Source organism: Geotrypetes seraphini, chromosome 11 (assembly GCF_902459505.1).
Source record: "Geotrypetes seraphini chromosome 11, aGeoSer1.1, whole genome shotgun sequence".
In the NCBI taxonomy this organism is placed as follows: Eukaryota; Metazoa; Chordata; class Amphibia; order Gymnophiona; family Dermophiidae; genus Geotrypetes; species Geotrypetes seraphini.
Genome location: NC_047094.1, coordinates 119,006,993 through 119,021,605, shown reverse-complemented (window position 1 = coordinate 119,021,605; position 14,613 = coordinate 119,006,993). Strand labels below are relative to the sequence as shown.

The 14,613-nt window shown below is 48.4% G+C and overlaps 2 protein-coding genes across 7 annotated transcripts in view; one reads left to right on the top strand and one right to left on the bottom strand.

The window, feature by feature from the left end:
- The window catches only part of ZNF335 (zinc finger protein 335), a 58,243-nt gene that overhangs the window by 11,001 nt on the left and 32,629 nt on the right, over positions 1 to 14,613 (top strand). For all 6 annotated transcript variants that reach the window (XM_033963452.1, XM_033963453.1, XM_033963449.1 and 3 more), the window contains exons 2-7: positions 75 to 321; positions 1,808 to 2,078; positions 2,201 to 2,278; positions 4,889 to 5,245; positions 9,053 to 9,196; positions 9,287 to 9,439. In XM_033963452.1, coding sequence (XP_033819343.1) covers positions 106 to 321; positions 1,808 to 2,078; positions 2,201 to 2,278; positions 4,889 to 5,245; positions 9,053 to 9,196; positions 9,287 to 9,439 — 1,219 coding nt within the window. In that variant the 5' untranslated portion in view covers positions 75 to 105. The remainder of the gene's footprint in view (positions 1 to 74; positions 322 to 1,807; positions 2,079 to 2,200; positions 2,279 to 4,888; positions 5,246 to 9,052; positions 9,197 to 9,286; positions 9,440 to 14,613) is intronic.
- LOC117369227 (E3 ubiquitin-protein ligase RNF182-like) overlaps positions 257 to 14,613 on the bottom strand; it is a 107,304-nt gene continuing 92,947 nt past the window's right edge. The window contains exons 2-3 of the transcript XR_004541100.1: positions 2,951 to 2,988; positions 257 to 515 (exon numbers count right to left, since the gene is read on the bottom strand). The gene's annotated coding sequence lies outside the window, so the exon portion shown is untranslated. The remainder of the gene's footprint in view (positions 516 to 2,950; positions 2,989 to 14,613) is intronic.

The window sequence follows — 14,613 nt, the reverse complement described above, 5'->3', positions numbered from 1 at the left end:
GCTTGATGAGTGTCTTAATCATTGTATCCGCTGGTCATTCAAGATTCCACTTCACCATACCTGTTCTCCTGCAGGTAAAGGCTGGGAATCTCTGCAAAACTCATCATGGAGGTGGAGGAGAACGAAGTGGAGAGTAGTAGCGATGCAGCGCCACGTGTGGGACAGGAGGAACCATCAGAGAGTGGAATTGGGGTGGAAACTTCAGAGGCTATGCTGGCAGACAGTAGTGATGCAGCAACAGCCCCAGGTCCATCTGAAGCGGATAATGGCTCTGTGCATATGGATTCAGGGGTGGGGCAGAGCTCGGACCGTGGCACAATGGTAAGTGTTTCTCCCTCTCCCCTTATTTTTCTCCATCCTCTGTGCTCATTTGATATTCCTCTCTTGCTCATGGCTTCCTTCCTCCCACCTTTCAGTTTTTCTTCATGATTTGGTCACCTTTCTTTGATTTTTCATTCATTATGAGATGCTCTCCTGATGGTTTTCTAGCACCTTAAGAGGCGGTGCAGTTTCACCTGTAATTAGTATGAATATATGGCATTAAGTATTTTTGCTGCTGATGTTTGCAGAACTATTATAAACATGTGTGTTACTCTTTGTAGGTTAAGACTTAGACCATTTGCTATGTATATTCTTGAAAGTAAAAGTCTGCAAAAATGATCCAACCCATACAAAAGTTTTCAATCACAAACTGAGATGGGCTGGGCAGGTGGAAGAGCCATGGTAACTTTCATATTTGAGGCTTTCAAACAGATTGCCAGAGAAAAGCTGTCCAACAAGTTTCTCTTTGACCACTTCAATTAGATCCAAGTGTGCTAAAGTACTTGCAGATTTTCTACCTGCTTATACTTTTCCTCCTCAAACTTTTTCCTGCTCTCAAAAGCGTTTCTTTTTTCTGTGGCCACCTTCTAAAATGCAGTAGATTTAGTTGCAAAAGCAGGGGGGGAGGCAATTATCAGCCCTAGGGATTTACCTAACTCCCTTTGAAATTTGCCTTCACGTTTTTAGTAAACTGAACTAGATTATACCAGTAATTCCCAAACCTGGTCCTGGAGGCACCCCAGCCAGTCAGGTTTGCAACTGTAGTTTTAGGCTTGAATTCTACAGCAACAATTGCTGTTATAGAATTCGCACATAGCGGCCCAGTGCCTAATTTTAGGCAGGCTATAGAAAATGGCCATCTCGTATGTCTCTGTCCTCTTGTATAGATTGGAAACAAATGCTGTCCAGGAAGCAAGAAACAAACTGTTCGATACTTGATGATGCTTCAGTTTATTGCAATGTATGAAATGTAGGGTAGAAAGAGACAGTGGCCATCCACTTAGCTCCATTCAGTGGCGTAGTAAAGGGGGTGGGGAGTGACCATCTTCACGGGGGAGCGCTGGTACCTCTCTGCCTCTCTGTGTACCTCTTTAAATGCTCACCGGCTTGAGCAGCATCTTCCACTTGCTGCTTGCGCCGGCCCTGGCTTCCTTCCAGGATGTGACGTCGGCAGAGAGCTGAGGCTGGCACGAGCAGCAGGTGAAAGATGGTGCTTGTGCCGGCGAACTGTTTCAAGATGTATGCGGCAGAGAAGAATGGTGGGGGGGGGGGGGAAGCCCGGGCGCCAACTTCTTTGCTACACCACTGGCTCCATTGTTTAGCATGTTGGTAGGGTGGTACTGTTCTCTCATTTTTTTTTTTTTTGCTCAAACGCAATCTGAAATTTGTGTTAAAGGCAAATAAGGGTCTACATAAAAAGAGTGAGTTAGGTTGATGCATTTGTTAGACCAAACGTGAAAGAGACCATCTTTTGTTTGCTTTCCAGGAAGAAGTATCTGAGAGCAGTTCAAGCACGGATGCCATTCCCAGGGTTTACCTCCCAGATTCCTCGTCTATTGCCCAATCTTCTGTTTCTAGCATCTGCACAGTGAGCCGGTCCATAATGGTATCGGATTCTCCACAGGTCTTGGTTCATTCCAGTGTGATTTCTGATGGTGCCATGATAGTCTCTGATTCAACAGCATCAACCTCCAATGACCTTGGCTCTGCCATTGACAAAATCATTGAATCAACGATCGGGCCAGATATTGTCCAGGGTAAGTGTTTCCCTTTGGTCTTTTGCATGGCAGTCAGCAGAGTGAACTCAATCGAGCAAGTTTCCTATTATCTTTGAGAATCACTTATGCTGTTCTTCACCTTATCTCCTTTTGTTTTTAAGGCTGCATTGAAGTGACAAGTGCTGAAGATGGAGGTGCTGAGACGACCCAGTATCTCATTCTGCAGGGTCCTGATGATGGTAAGTATCAACATACTCCAGAGCTTTCTGTAGTGATTCCATCAGAAGATTGACTGACTTGATTTCTCTGCCAGTTTCTTTATTTCTCCAAGTGCTTTTTGTAGACTTGGATCGCTCATGTTGTATGTCTACCCATGGGAGGAGCATCATTTTAGCCTTACTTGTAATGCTAAAATTAACAATTGTGGGGGATGATATTAGAATGACTGTATATAAGTGGTTAATGTTTCTTCTTTAGATAGTTTTTAGGCACATTTGCTTAAGCAATAGTGCCTATTAAGGAGGGCTCCTTCTGCTATGTGGCTATCTGTACATGCACGAATAAACAGACATGTAGGGCTTCATGTCACATTTATAAAGAGCAGGCATGAGGTGCAGAGTGCAAGAGAATGAAAATGGAGCCATTGTGGTAGGAAAGACAGTTGGCATTCAAATAAGAAAGAAAGATCTGCAGATAATGGGAAGGTCGGATCTCACCACCCAAAGGAGCAAATAGCCTGCAGCTAAAGAAAGAGAATGCACTGCCCTAAGGAGGAGGACAGAGGAGGCAGCAGAGTGAAGGCAGAGCTATGGGTAGGGCAAAAGGGAAAGGAGACAGCAGCAGTGGAGTGTAGACAGAGCTGCAGGCCACCGCAAGCTCCACCCAAAGTTAATAGAGTACAGCATGGTCACCTGGTGAAGACTGGCTTGGCTTCAGGGAAGGAGCGTTTCTGTGAAAACAAAAAGAAAAAAGATGAGGGATGATGGGTAGAGACTATGGGAACAGATGTGTATAGAAAGGGAAGGAGAAAAGGATTGGGGTTGGGGATAGAGAGGAGAAAGGAAAAGAGGGTGAGGGGCAGAGCATAAGGGAAGGTGTAGGATTAAGAGGAGAAAGGGTGGAGAGTAAGTGAAGGGTTTATTTTAAAGAAGGAGAGAAATGGGCTGAGAAAGGCAGCATAGTGAAAGAAATTGGGATGAAAGGAAGGGAAGGAGGAAAGGAGCAGGGCACGAGGATAAGAGGAATGGGGTTGGAGAGGGGTGGGGCAGAGCATAAGTAATGAGGCATGTAAGCATCATAGACAATTTACTGAACCCTTCCGCCCAATGTGCGATGGCAGCCAAAAAATCAAACAGGATGCTAGGAATTATTAGGAAAGAGATAGTAAATAAGAACAAGAATACCTCACCTTGAGTATTGCATTCAGTTCTGGTCGCCATATCTCAGAAAAGATATAGAAGAATTAGAAAAGGTACAAAGAGTGACCAAAATGATAACGGGGATGGGACTCCTCTCATATGAGGAAAGGCTAAAGAGGTTAGGGCTCTTTAACTTGGAAAAGAGGCAGCTGAGGGGGAGATATGATTGAAGTCTACAAAATCCTGAGTGGTGTAGAACTGCTGAAAGTGAATCGATTTTTTTTTTCCCCTCTTTCAAAAATTACAAAAAGACGGGGGACGCTCAATGAAGTTACATGGAAATAACTTTAAAACAAATAGGAGGAAATGTTTTTTCACTCAAAGACTAGTTAAGTGCTGGAACTTGTTGCCTGAGGATATGGTAACAGTGATTACTGTAACTGGGTTTAAAAAAGGTTTGGACAAGTTCCTGAAGGAAAAATCCAAATTCTGTTATTCAGACAGACATGAGGGAAGCCACTGTTTGCCCTAGGAACAATAGCATGGAATATTGGTACTGTTTGAGTTTCTGCCAGATACTTGTAACTTGAATTGACCATTGGCCTGACCCAGTATCCTGTGAGAGTGAGGGAAGCAGAGCAAAATGAAACAGATGAGGTTAGAGAGGAAGAGCAGAACATAAGGGAAAGAGGAAAAATGCAAGGAGAGAAAAGAGGGAGGAGAATTGGGAGAGTGCATAGGGGCAGGGAAGTGAAAGGGGGTGTTGGAAGGAGAAGAACAGAGTTTGTGGAGGAGGTCAGGGAAAGTGGAAGGTAAAAAAAAAAAAAAAAAAAAGCCCTAAATGCTCACGGACTGGAAGACTGGGCATCAAAATGGCAAGTGATGTTTAATGTGAACAAGTGCAAAGTGATTCATGTGGGAAAGAGGAACCCAAACTATAGCTATGTGATGCTGGGTTCTATGTTAGGAGTCACTGCCCAGGAAAAGGATCTAGGTGTCATTATTGAGGATATGCTGAAACCCTCAGCTCAATGTGTGGCGGCTGCTAAGAAAGCAAATAGAATGTTAAGAATTATCAGGAAAGGAATGGAAAACAAAGATGAAAATGTTATAATGCCCTTGTATCACTCTGTGGTACGGCATCAAGTTGAATACTGTGAATTAATACATTGCGTGTATCTTAGAAATATGTGCAACACCAGCACTGAAACCTTTCATGCCTCTTGGGATCTTCCCTTAGAGAAAAATGTGATATTGGAAGTGGTGATTCTCTCGCAGCTACTCCAGTCCTTTCTTATCGAGAGTTTCTATAAGGACCAATTCTTTGGAGGGAGTTCAGAATTGCTCAAGTCCCATGCAGTAATTTTAGAAGTGTATTTATTGGCATGAGGTCTCACTGCATTGTTTGTAGGTGTATGTTTGCACTGGACTGGCAAGATGGATTGCTGTCTCCATAAAGGTCTAACTTTGAATTCCCACTGTCTGTTTTAGGAGCTCTCATTGGCTCTTCTGCACTGACAATAGAAGGTGTAGCTGATGGACCAACATCTACTTGCTTGGATCACCCAGAACACCTAGAAGAACCAGGACCTTCTGAGCCATCTGAAATCCCAAATCATTCCTTCCCTGCTCAGCCAGATCAACCCCTTTACCACTCTGAGGACCAAAATGTTCCAGATCAAGCAAACACTTGTGATGCAGAGGATCCAGACCAGCCAGATCTGGAGAGCATGGAAGGCATGATTGAGGTGGTGGTGGTACAGCAGTACAAGTGCAAGATGTGTTCTTATAAAAGTATCTCGAAGAAAACCTTTTTCAGGCACATGAAGGAGCGGCATTTCAAAACAGGTGAGATTTATGATGTAGAGAATGACACGGAGGCAAATTTGTCCCCGTCCCTGCAGGAATGCAATTTCCCCATCCTATCCCAGCGAGTTTTGTGGTTGTCCTTGTTTCTGCCCCATTCCTGTAAGCTCTGCCTTAACCGTACAAGCCTTAAACACTTATCATTTTAAAGTGTTTGAGGCTTGTACAGATTAGGACAGAGCTTAGGCATTGGTGGAATGAGGCATTATGACATCACAGTGAGCTCTAGAATGGGGTGCCGCGATTGGCTGGGGCAAGAGGGCTTGAGCTCCCTCTTGCCCCGATGTTGTCGGGGGGGAGGGGGGGAGGGTTGCGGCTGCCGCAGGGCAAGAGGGCTTGGGCTCCCTCTTGCCCTGATCGAGTTGGGGAGTCGGCGGGGCAAGAGGGCTTGGGCTCCCTCTTGCCCCGATATTGTCGGGAGGGGGGGGTCGTGGTTTGACATAGCAGGAGGGCTTGGGCACCCTCCTGCCTGGATCGTTGTTGGGGGGAGGGGATTCTGTAACCGGTGTTGTTTTTGACAGACACCGGTTACAGAATCCAGCTTTTAGGCGAAGGACTGGCTCCTCCTTCGCCTAAAAGCCCTTCTGTTGGGACGTTTTTGGCTTAGGCGTGTTTTTGTTTCATTATGGCTAAAAAGTGTAGACGTGCTGTGGGGGTACTTTTAGACGTAGTGGAGATTGGGCATTTAGGCAGAGGAAGGCCATAATCAAAACATGGACGTTTATTTTGGTTATGGACACTTTCTCTGCTTCTGGGTTGAACGTTTAGGGACTTAGGCCAAAAGGGGACTTAGACGCTTTTTTTGATTATGCCCCTCCACATGTATAATTGACATAAGCTATTATATTCATATGGTATATATTAGTTGTATATAATTTTGGGAGGAGGGTGAGGGTTAAATTCTCTTTTTGAATGATGTTGCAGATCTTCAAGTGATGTTGTATAAAGAAGTACAAAAAAAAAAATATATATATATATATATATATAATTTTTATTAACTTTTTCAAAATAATACATCTTATACATAAATTACACATATTGATCAAAAATAAAGGAAACTGAATAACTTAATACAAATTTATACATAAAATAGAACATATACTAATAAACTAAAGTAAACATAAAACCATTTTTTTTAAAATTGGGAATTAGGGAGATCAAAATGTTGGTAACTCCTGAAAAATCTTTACTCTATCACTGACAAGTATATGCTCAAGAGTCCATATCCCTCTAAAACAGGGGTTCTCAAACAATCCTTGGGACAAACCAAGCCTCCATTTCTATGAAAATCTATCTTGTGCATATTCATCTAATATAATAAAACGCTAAGCCGCGCATGCGCACTTCCTCTGCGTGCGTCCGTTTTCCGTGAGCTGTAGCGACCCGCAGGTAGCAGTGCGCATGCGCGGCTTAGGGTTCTGTTTTTCGGTCTGACCTGCTCCCTGCTGCTCCTTGCCCTATTGTATTTTTTAGTTGAAAGACGCAGCGGTGGCTCCTCTCACGATCCCCGCCTGCGTCGGACTTCCGACGCAGGTGGGGATCATGAGAGGAGCCACCGCCACGTCTTTCAACTAAAAAAAAAAATACGGCAAGGCGAGCAGGAAGCAGGTCAGACCAGAGCGAAGCTCAGAATTGAACTGCCAGTTGGCCGGCTCCCTTGCCAGAGTTATTTTTTCTGTTTAAAGGTGCCGCGGCGGCTCCTGTCATCAGCCACACCTGGCTAAACACTAACACGCCGTGACTCACCCCCCCCCGCCGACTGTACCCGGCACAACAGAAACCCCCGTTGACCCTCCCACCGCTACAAGGCTGACAAACCCAGCAGGAGCAGCAGCGTCCCAGGCACACTAAACGCTGCTTCGGGTCTTCTAATGGCCTAATTTCCTCTGCCACGTCCCCGATGACGTCATCAGGGACGCGGCAGAGGAAATTAGGCCAGTAGAAGATCCGAAGCAGCGTTTAGTGTGCCTGGGACGCTGCTGCTCCTGCCGGGTTTGTCAGCCCTGTAGCGGTGGGAGGGTCAACGGGGGTTTCAGTTGTGCCGGGTAGGGTCGGCAGGTGAGGGGGGTGGGGGGATTCAAGCAGGCATCGGGGTGGGGGGGAGTTTCAGTGGAAGGGGAATGCGAGGCAGGCAGGCTGGCATCGGAGGAGGGGTGGGGGGTTCAATGGAAGGCAGACAGGCAGGATGGCATGGGGGTTCCATGGAAACATGCTACTCAGGGGGATGGGAGGCAGGCAGGCAGACTGGCATGGGGGGGTTTCGGTGGAAGGGGGATGGGAGGCAGGCAGGCTGGCATTGGAGGGAGGGTGGGGGGTTCAATGGAAGGCAGGCACGCAGGATGGCATCGGGGGGTTTCCATGGAAATATGCTGCTCAGGGGGATGGGAGGCAGGCAGGCTGGCATGGGGGGGTTTCAATGGAAGGGGGATGGGAAGCAACGTAGGGGGTGTGGAGTTTTCAATGGAAGGCAGGCTGGCATCGGATGGGGGGGGAGGAAGGAGGCACTGGGGGCACTAAGGACATAGGAAGGAGGCACAGGGAGATTCACAGACAGAAAAATTGACAGACAGGCAGCATGCAAGGAGAGAGAGACAAAGAAAAAAAATACCCAGACAGACAGACATGAAGGGAAGGTGGGCCGACAAAGAAGAGGACTCGAGCCGCAAGGAAGAAGCTGGGCCGGCCTGCCTGTGGGGAACGCTATAAGGGAAGGGGGGGCCATGGAGCAGGCTAGACCACGGGAAGGGAAGGGAGAGGAGCCGAACGGAGCAGCCAGATTGCAGCATGACACAATGCGGGGGAGGGGCCGAACAGAGCAGGCCAGATCGCGGTAAGAGAAGAGAAGGGGTGGGGGAAATGCTGCAACTGCTGCACAGGGACCTGGAGGGGAAGGCAAATACCGCTGCTGCTGCACAGGGAAGTCGGGGGGGGGGGGAAATGTTGTTGCTGTTGCTGCTCCACAGGGAAGTGGGGTGGAAATGCTGCTGCACAGGGAAATGGAGGCAAAGAATGACAGACAGACAGCAGGAGGGAGGGAGACAGACAGAAAAAGGGAGCCAAGGAGAGAGAGAGAGACACAGCGGGAGAGAGAGAGAGACAGAAAGAAAGACAGACAGACATATATTCTAGCACCCGTTAATGTAACGGGCTTAAAGACTAGTTTTGGATATTCTGAAAACCTGACTGGCTAGGTGTGTCTCTCGGACTGGGTTGAGAATCCCTGCTCTAGAATTACTAGAAGGGCCAGAAAGTGCAATATGGACTTTGTCATTAGAAAACTTCCCTTTTAGATTTCATTTCAAATTCACATTTTTACATCCTCTCTAGTAGGAATCCGAGGTTGTCCCAGTTGTAATTATTACAGATACTGGGTGAATTGAAACTTCAAGTCACATGATTTTCATCCTTTTCCCCCAGATTTGAGGAAAAATTATGTTATCTTAAACTTAAGAAATATTTGAAAATGTGATTTTATCACAATGTTTTTAAGTAGTGAAGTAATATTAGGGAGGAATTTTGGGTTTGTTTGCACTTCCTGGCTTCTGCAGTGATATATTTTTATTTTATTTATTTTTTTTTTTTTGTAGCTCACTTCAAGCTAATTGATGAAGTGAGAAATCAAATTTTTAATATTAAAATAAAGCATAGCCTTGTAAATTTCTCCTTTCCGTTTTTCCACTGCTCACTTTGAACTGGAGGTCACTTTATTCCATTCCCTCACACTGCACTGGGTAAGATTGTACAACAAACTTTCTCAAACAAAAGCCTGTGATTGGATTTTCCTTTCAGCTACTAACGCTCTTAACAAGAACCATCCACTTAATGGAGCTTCATCCCGAAAGAAAAACGAGTGTGAGGTGGAAGTCGAAGTAGAAGTGGAATTGGAGGAAGAGGAGGATGATATTGTGGACGCAGGCGCCATTGATGATAATGGTGAATATTCCTTAATACTCTTCTCTTGTCTGTCCCCCAAAATCTGGTCTGTTTACATTGCCAGTACTAATCTCTTGTTCTGCTGCACAGATGACAGTGACTACAACCCAGCAGAAGATGAAACACGTGGACGGCAGCCCAACTTTCAAAGGATTGTTACCACATCAACAGAAGAGAGACCACGTCGCCGAAGGGGAAGACCTCGTAAATTCCCACGTTTATTGAATCTTCCACATCGTAATGGTGAGGCAGCTCCCGGAATAAAGATGGCATTTGTATTGTCATTATGAAACCTGTTCCTAATTTGACAAACTGGGATACAGGGACATTTGATGGGTGATTTTTTTTTCCCCCCCCTCAGGATTCAAGCTACACATTCAATTTCCTTACAAATATATACACGTTGCTTAGTATTCAGCATTTCACAGAGACAGGATATAGTAACCATGTGATGTGTTTCAGAAAGTAGCAAGTTAATAATTTAATGGCTTTTTAAGTTTTGTTTATCATAGCCTTAATAGGCTATTTTGTTTGAAGGGCAGACAAGCAAATTTTTATTAATACAAACATTTTATAAGTAGTATCCAATGATGCAGAGCACACAAACTGAAATGTTGACACCAAATTAATAGAGGTAATCATAGTTATGTCCTGCCACCAGTTGATGATAACAAGAAAAAACAGCACAGAGGGCCTTCAGTTAATGGTCAAAAAAATCATGTGTTAATTGTAGGACCCAACAAGAGCCATGTTTTGGTATATCTGCCTGTGTCAGGGATCTCTCTCTAAAAAGAAAAGAATATATATATATATAAATATGTGTATATATACACTGTATATACATACAGAAAATAAATATACACAATTATGTAGAAATAATTGTACATATACTCAAAAGCAATAACAAATGCAAATTAAAATAAAATAGAACCATACACAAAAAAGGCTAAAAACACAATTGAACGTAATTTGTGCCAATGTGGTTGAAAGCAGCAGAGTGGAATTGCGAATCGATAGCCTGGAGTGTTGGCCCTGAAGCAGTGGTTTATTCCATGCAACGATCACCGGCCAGTGATTAATACCTGTGTGTTTTCACTATTCTTTTCTTGGATATTTTTAGGCTCTCACCTTTTGTGAAAGTTTTTGCCTGTGATGTCAGGGTGGAAGAGGGTGGGTACACCTCTCTGATGATCTGAGGCATTTCTTTTGCTTTAGTATCATACTTACTGGGGCATAAACGGTATATTTCTACGCTGGAGTGATTTTGTCTTTTTTGATTTCATTTCCCTCCAGTTGTTTGTGAAATAAAATATCCATATGACATAAAACACAAAATAAAAATCATACATACAGATAGTGCAATGAATACTTGATTTAAAAAGTCCCAAAGTAAGATGGATGTACCTCCCACATAGGATGAATTGTGGCATGTCAAAATAAATGTATCTACCGTATTTTCACTCATATACCGCGCACCCGTGTAAAACGCGCACACGGGTATAGTGTGCGGGGAACAGAAATTTATGTAAAAAAATTTTTACTATAGCGCGCATACGCGTATACCGCGCATGCCGCCCTGACTCTCCGTCGCCGCCCCGACTCTCCGTTCGCCGCCCCAACTCTCCTGAAGGTCTGCCTGTCCCCCCTTGAAGTCCTGTCCCCACCCTGAAAGCCTGATGCCTCCCCCGACGTCCGATTCATCACCCCGAAGGACCGCTCGCACCCCCACCCGAAGGACCGCTCGCACCCCCACAGCCTCCCCCCCCCCCCCCCACATGGAGAAGCTGCCTACCGTTGTTTCCGGATGCCAGTGAGCCAAGCTGCTTCCTCTGCCGGCGGTCCCACCCCTTCTTTAGCACTCTCCAGACCAGTAGAGGTTAATCTTTACAAATGGGTATATATCCAATCATGACCAGCAGGTGGAGACTGAAAACAAAACTGTGGGACAGTATATAATATACTCCCTTCTCTATTTACCTCAGTCTTCTTTCAGTCTCCAGTAGGTGTTGATGTGATCTGTACCCATCTCCCTTGGTAGGGCTGTTGGAATTTGTTTAGGGGGTTTATAGTCCCTGTTTTTGGCCGGACGGAGCTTGGGCGGGCCCTGTTTGGGGGTTCGTCCGACCTCGGGGGTGTCAAACCCGGCGGGTCTCGAGCGGGGTCCCTCCCCCCACTTCCTCCACCTCCCCACTTTTTTCTAGAGGAGCCTCAGCAGTAAGCCTTGCCCCCTAAATCAAGCAAGGCATATTGCTTCGAGAGCCTGTGGAGTCTGTTCTGTAAAAAAAAAAAAAAAAAATCCTGAGGTAGTGCTGGTCTGGAGGGTTGTTTCCCTTTAAGAAAACTGTATTTTACTGTATTTTTTCATCTAACCGGCACTTTTTTATAGCTAGGTCGCGTATGGAGCATTGAGCACTTCTAAAGGGAAAAAGTGCTCATTGTGCTCCAGGCGCGAGGCACTCGCGGCCGGCCTGTGCAAGCGGTGTTCAGGCCAGTGCGGTGGAGGAGCTCCGTCGGCAGCGGCTGCAGACGCCCAGAGCTCCCCACCGATGGTGCCTCGCGAGTCGGCTGGGAGCAGTGGGGAAGCCCGGTCTTCCCCAACCGCCCACGGAGGGATTCCCCGAGCCGCCGACGGTCGGGTTGTTGGGGATTCCCTCTCAGCTGATGTTTTGACAGCTGATGCCGACTTGCCTGTTTTAGCGGCTGGGACTGTTCAGGTTTCTCAGCTGCTACAGGCTATGGAGGGAGCATTTTTGGCGGGAAAGTCGCCATCTTCTCAGTCTGGCCCCTCCATTTTGTCTTCCACCTCAGGTGACCTTCCCCCTGTATTGGAAAAACAGGGGCAGGTTTCTGCTGGGTCCCCTGCTGTGGCAGGGAGTCCCTTGGGACCCTCGGGGGTTTTTTCTCCTGATTTCTTTTTTTCTTTGTGCAGAGCCTATTTTCAGGCGGCTGGGGGTCCCAGATGCGCTCAGGGGGTTTCGGGGAGTGGGGTTTCCTCCGCGCTCCCTGCGGCTTTGCCTCTCTCGTCTGTTGTGGCGTCCCCTCCTCCTCCTCCCTTGTCCAAGCGTCCACGGGTGTCGTGGGACGAGGATTTATGGTCGGAGGAGCGTGTCGGTCTGGATGAGGACCTGGACCCTTCTGAGGATTTCCAGGACCCACTCGAGGGGACGGCCGCTGGCGGCGGGTTGTCGGGTTTCCCGTCCTCCGGCGAAGAGGCGTCGGTGGTGCGCCTTTTTCAGAGAGATGAGCTGCCGGACCTGATTCAACAGGTTTCTTCGGTGTTGCGTTTTGAGGATGCGCCGCCGGAGACTCCGCGTGTGGGGGACCCTCTGCTACGGGGGATCCGTTCCGTTTCCCGCTCTTTTCCTATGCATCAGGATATTCGGGATATTATACTGGAACAGTGGAAAACGCCGGAGGCGCCGTTTCGTTTGGCACGCAGCATGGCTCGTTTGTATCCCATCCCAGAGGGGGATCGGGCTACTTTAGCATCGCCAGTCGTAGACACGGTGGTCTCGGCGATTTCTAAGCAGCATACCGTGCCTGTGGAGGGCGGTTCTGCCTTGCAGGACTCTGAGGAGCGCAAGTTGGAGAACATCCTTAAGCAAAATTTTCAGGTCTCTGCCTTTGGGCTCCAGGCGGCTATTTGTGGGGGGCTGGTCACTCGCGCCGTGTTTCGGTGGGCTGAGCGTATCCTGGATCGGGAGTCTGATGACTGGTCTTTGGTGGATCAGGAGGTGGCGAAGATTGAGATGGCTGCCTCGTTCCTCTCAGATGCTCTTTATGACTTGGTGCGGATCTCGGCTAAGTCTATGGCCTTTGGCGTGGCCGCGCGGCGTATTTTGTGGCTGCGCGCTTGGTCGGCGGATGCTGCGTCCAAAGCTAAGCTTACTAAATTTCCCTTCCGGGGGTCTTTTTTGTTTGGGGAGGAATTGGTTGATTCAGACTCTGACGGACTCAAAGGTGCCCCATTTGCCTGAGGACCGTGCCCGCCCTGCGTCTTGGGGTGGCGCTGCCCGGGGGCGTTTGCGGGAGTTTCGCAAGTATCGCCCTGGGCGTGGGGCTGCTTCTTTCCCGGCTCCAGGATTTTCCCGGGGTTGGTTCTTCCAGCGCATGCAGCCCTTTCGGGGGGCCTTTCGGGGGGCAGGGAATCCCTCCGCCAGTTCCCCCGCTTCCCGTCCTGCACAATGACTCCTTGCCGGCACCCCCTTTGGTTCCGGTGGGGGCCCGGCTACGCAAATTTTTCCCCAAATGGGCCGAGATCACGTCCGATCAGTGGGTCCTGGAGGTGGTGCGGGACGATTATGCCCTGGAGTTCGCCTGCTCTCTGCCGGACCTTTTCCTCGCCTCTCCATGTCAGACTCCTTGGAAGACGCAGGCTTTTCGCCAGACCCTTCAGCGCTTGATAGATCTCAAGGCAGTTGTTCCAGTGCCCCCTCCGGAGTGGGGCACTGGCAGGTACTCCATTTACTTTGTGGTGCCCAAGAAGGAGGGGACCTTTCGCTCCATCCTGGATTTGAAAGGGGTCAGCAGGGCTCTCAAGATTCCCTCTTTCCGCATGGAAACTCTGCGGTCAGTCATTCTGGCGGTTCAGCCGGGGGAGTTTCTCTCTTCTCTCGATCTGACGGAGGCCTACTTGCATGTTCCCATTCGGGCCTCTCATCAGCGCTTCCTTTGCTTTGCGATCTTGGGTCGGCACTATCAGTTCTGTGCGCTTCCCTTTGGTCTGGCCACGGCTCCCCGGACGTTCACCAAGGTGATGGTGGCCGTCGCGGCAGCTTTGCGGTCGGAGGGCATTCTGGTACACCCCTACCTGGATGACTGGTTGATTGGGGCAAAGTCGTTGCAGGAGAGCTCCCAGGTTACGGCTCGTGTGGTGGAGTTTCTCCGGTCGCTGGGCTGGGTGGTCAACCTTTCCAAGAGTCGGTTGGTCCCGGCTCAGCGTCTGGAGTACCTTGGGGTTCTGTTCGACACCTCCTTGGGGAAGGTCTTCCTTCCAACGGCCCGGGTGAGCAAATTGCAATCTCAGATTCGCCTGCTTTTGGCGTCCCGGTGTCCTCGGGCGCGAGATTTCCTCCAAGTCTTGGGGTCGATGGCGGCGTCCCTGGACGTGGTGAGGTGGGCGCGGGCCCACATGCGTCCTCTTCAGTATGCTCTGCTCCGGAGGTGGTCTCCCCAGAGGCACGGGTTGGATGTTCCTGTTCCCCTGCGAGGCATAGCGCGCTGCAGTCTGCGTTGGTGGCTCCGGACGCCTCACCTGGTTCAGGGGGTGGGTTTGGATCTCCCGCAGTGGACGGTGCTCCTTACGGATGCGAGTCTCCTCGGTTGGGGGGCTCAGTGTTTGGGTCACTCAGCTCAGGGCACCTGGTCCACGGAGGAGGCCTCCTGGTCGATCAACGTGTTGGAGACCAGAGCGGTCC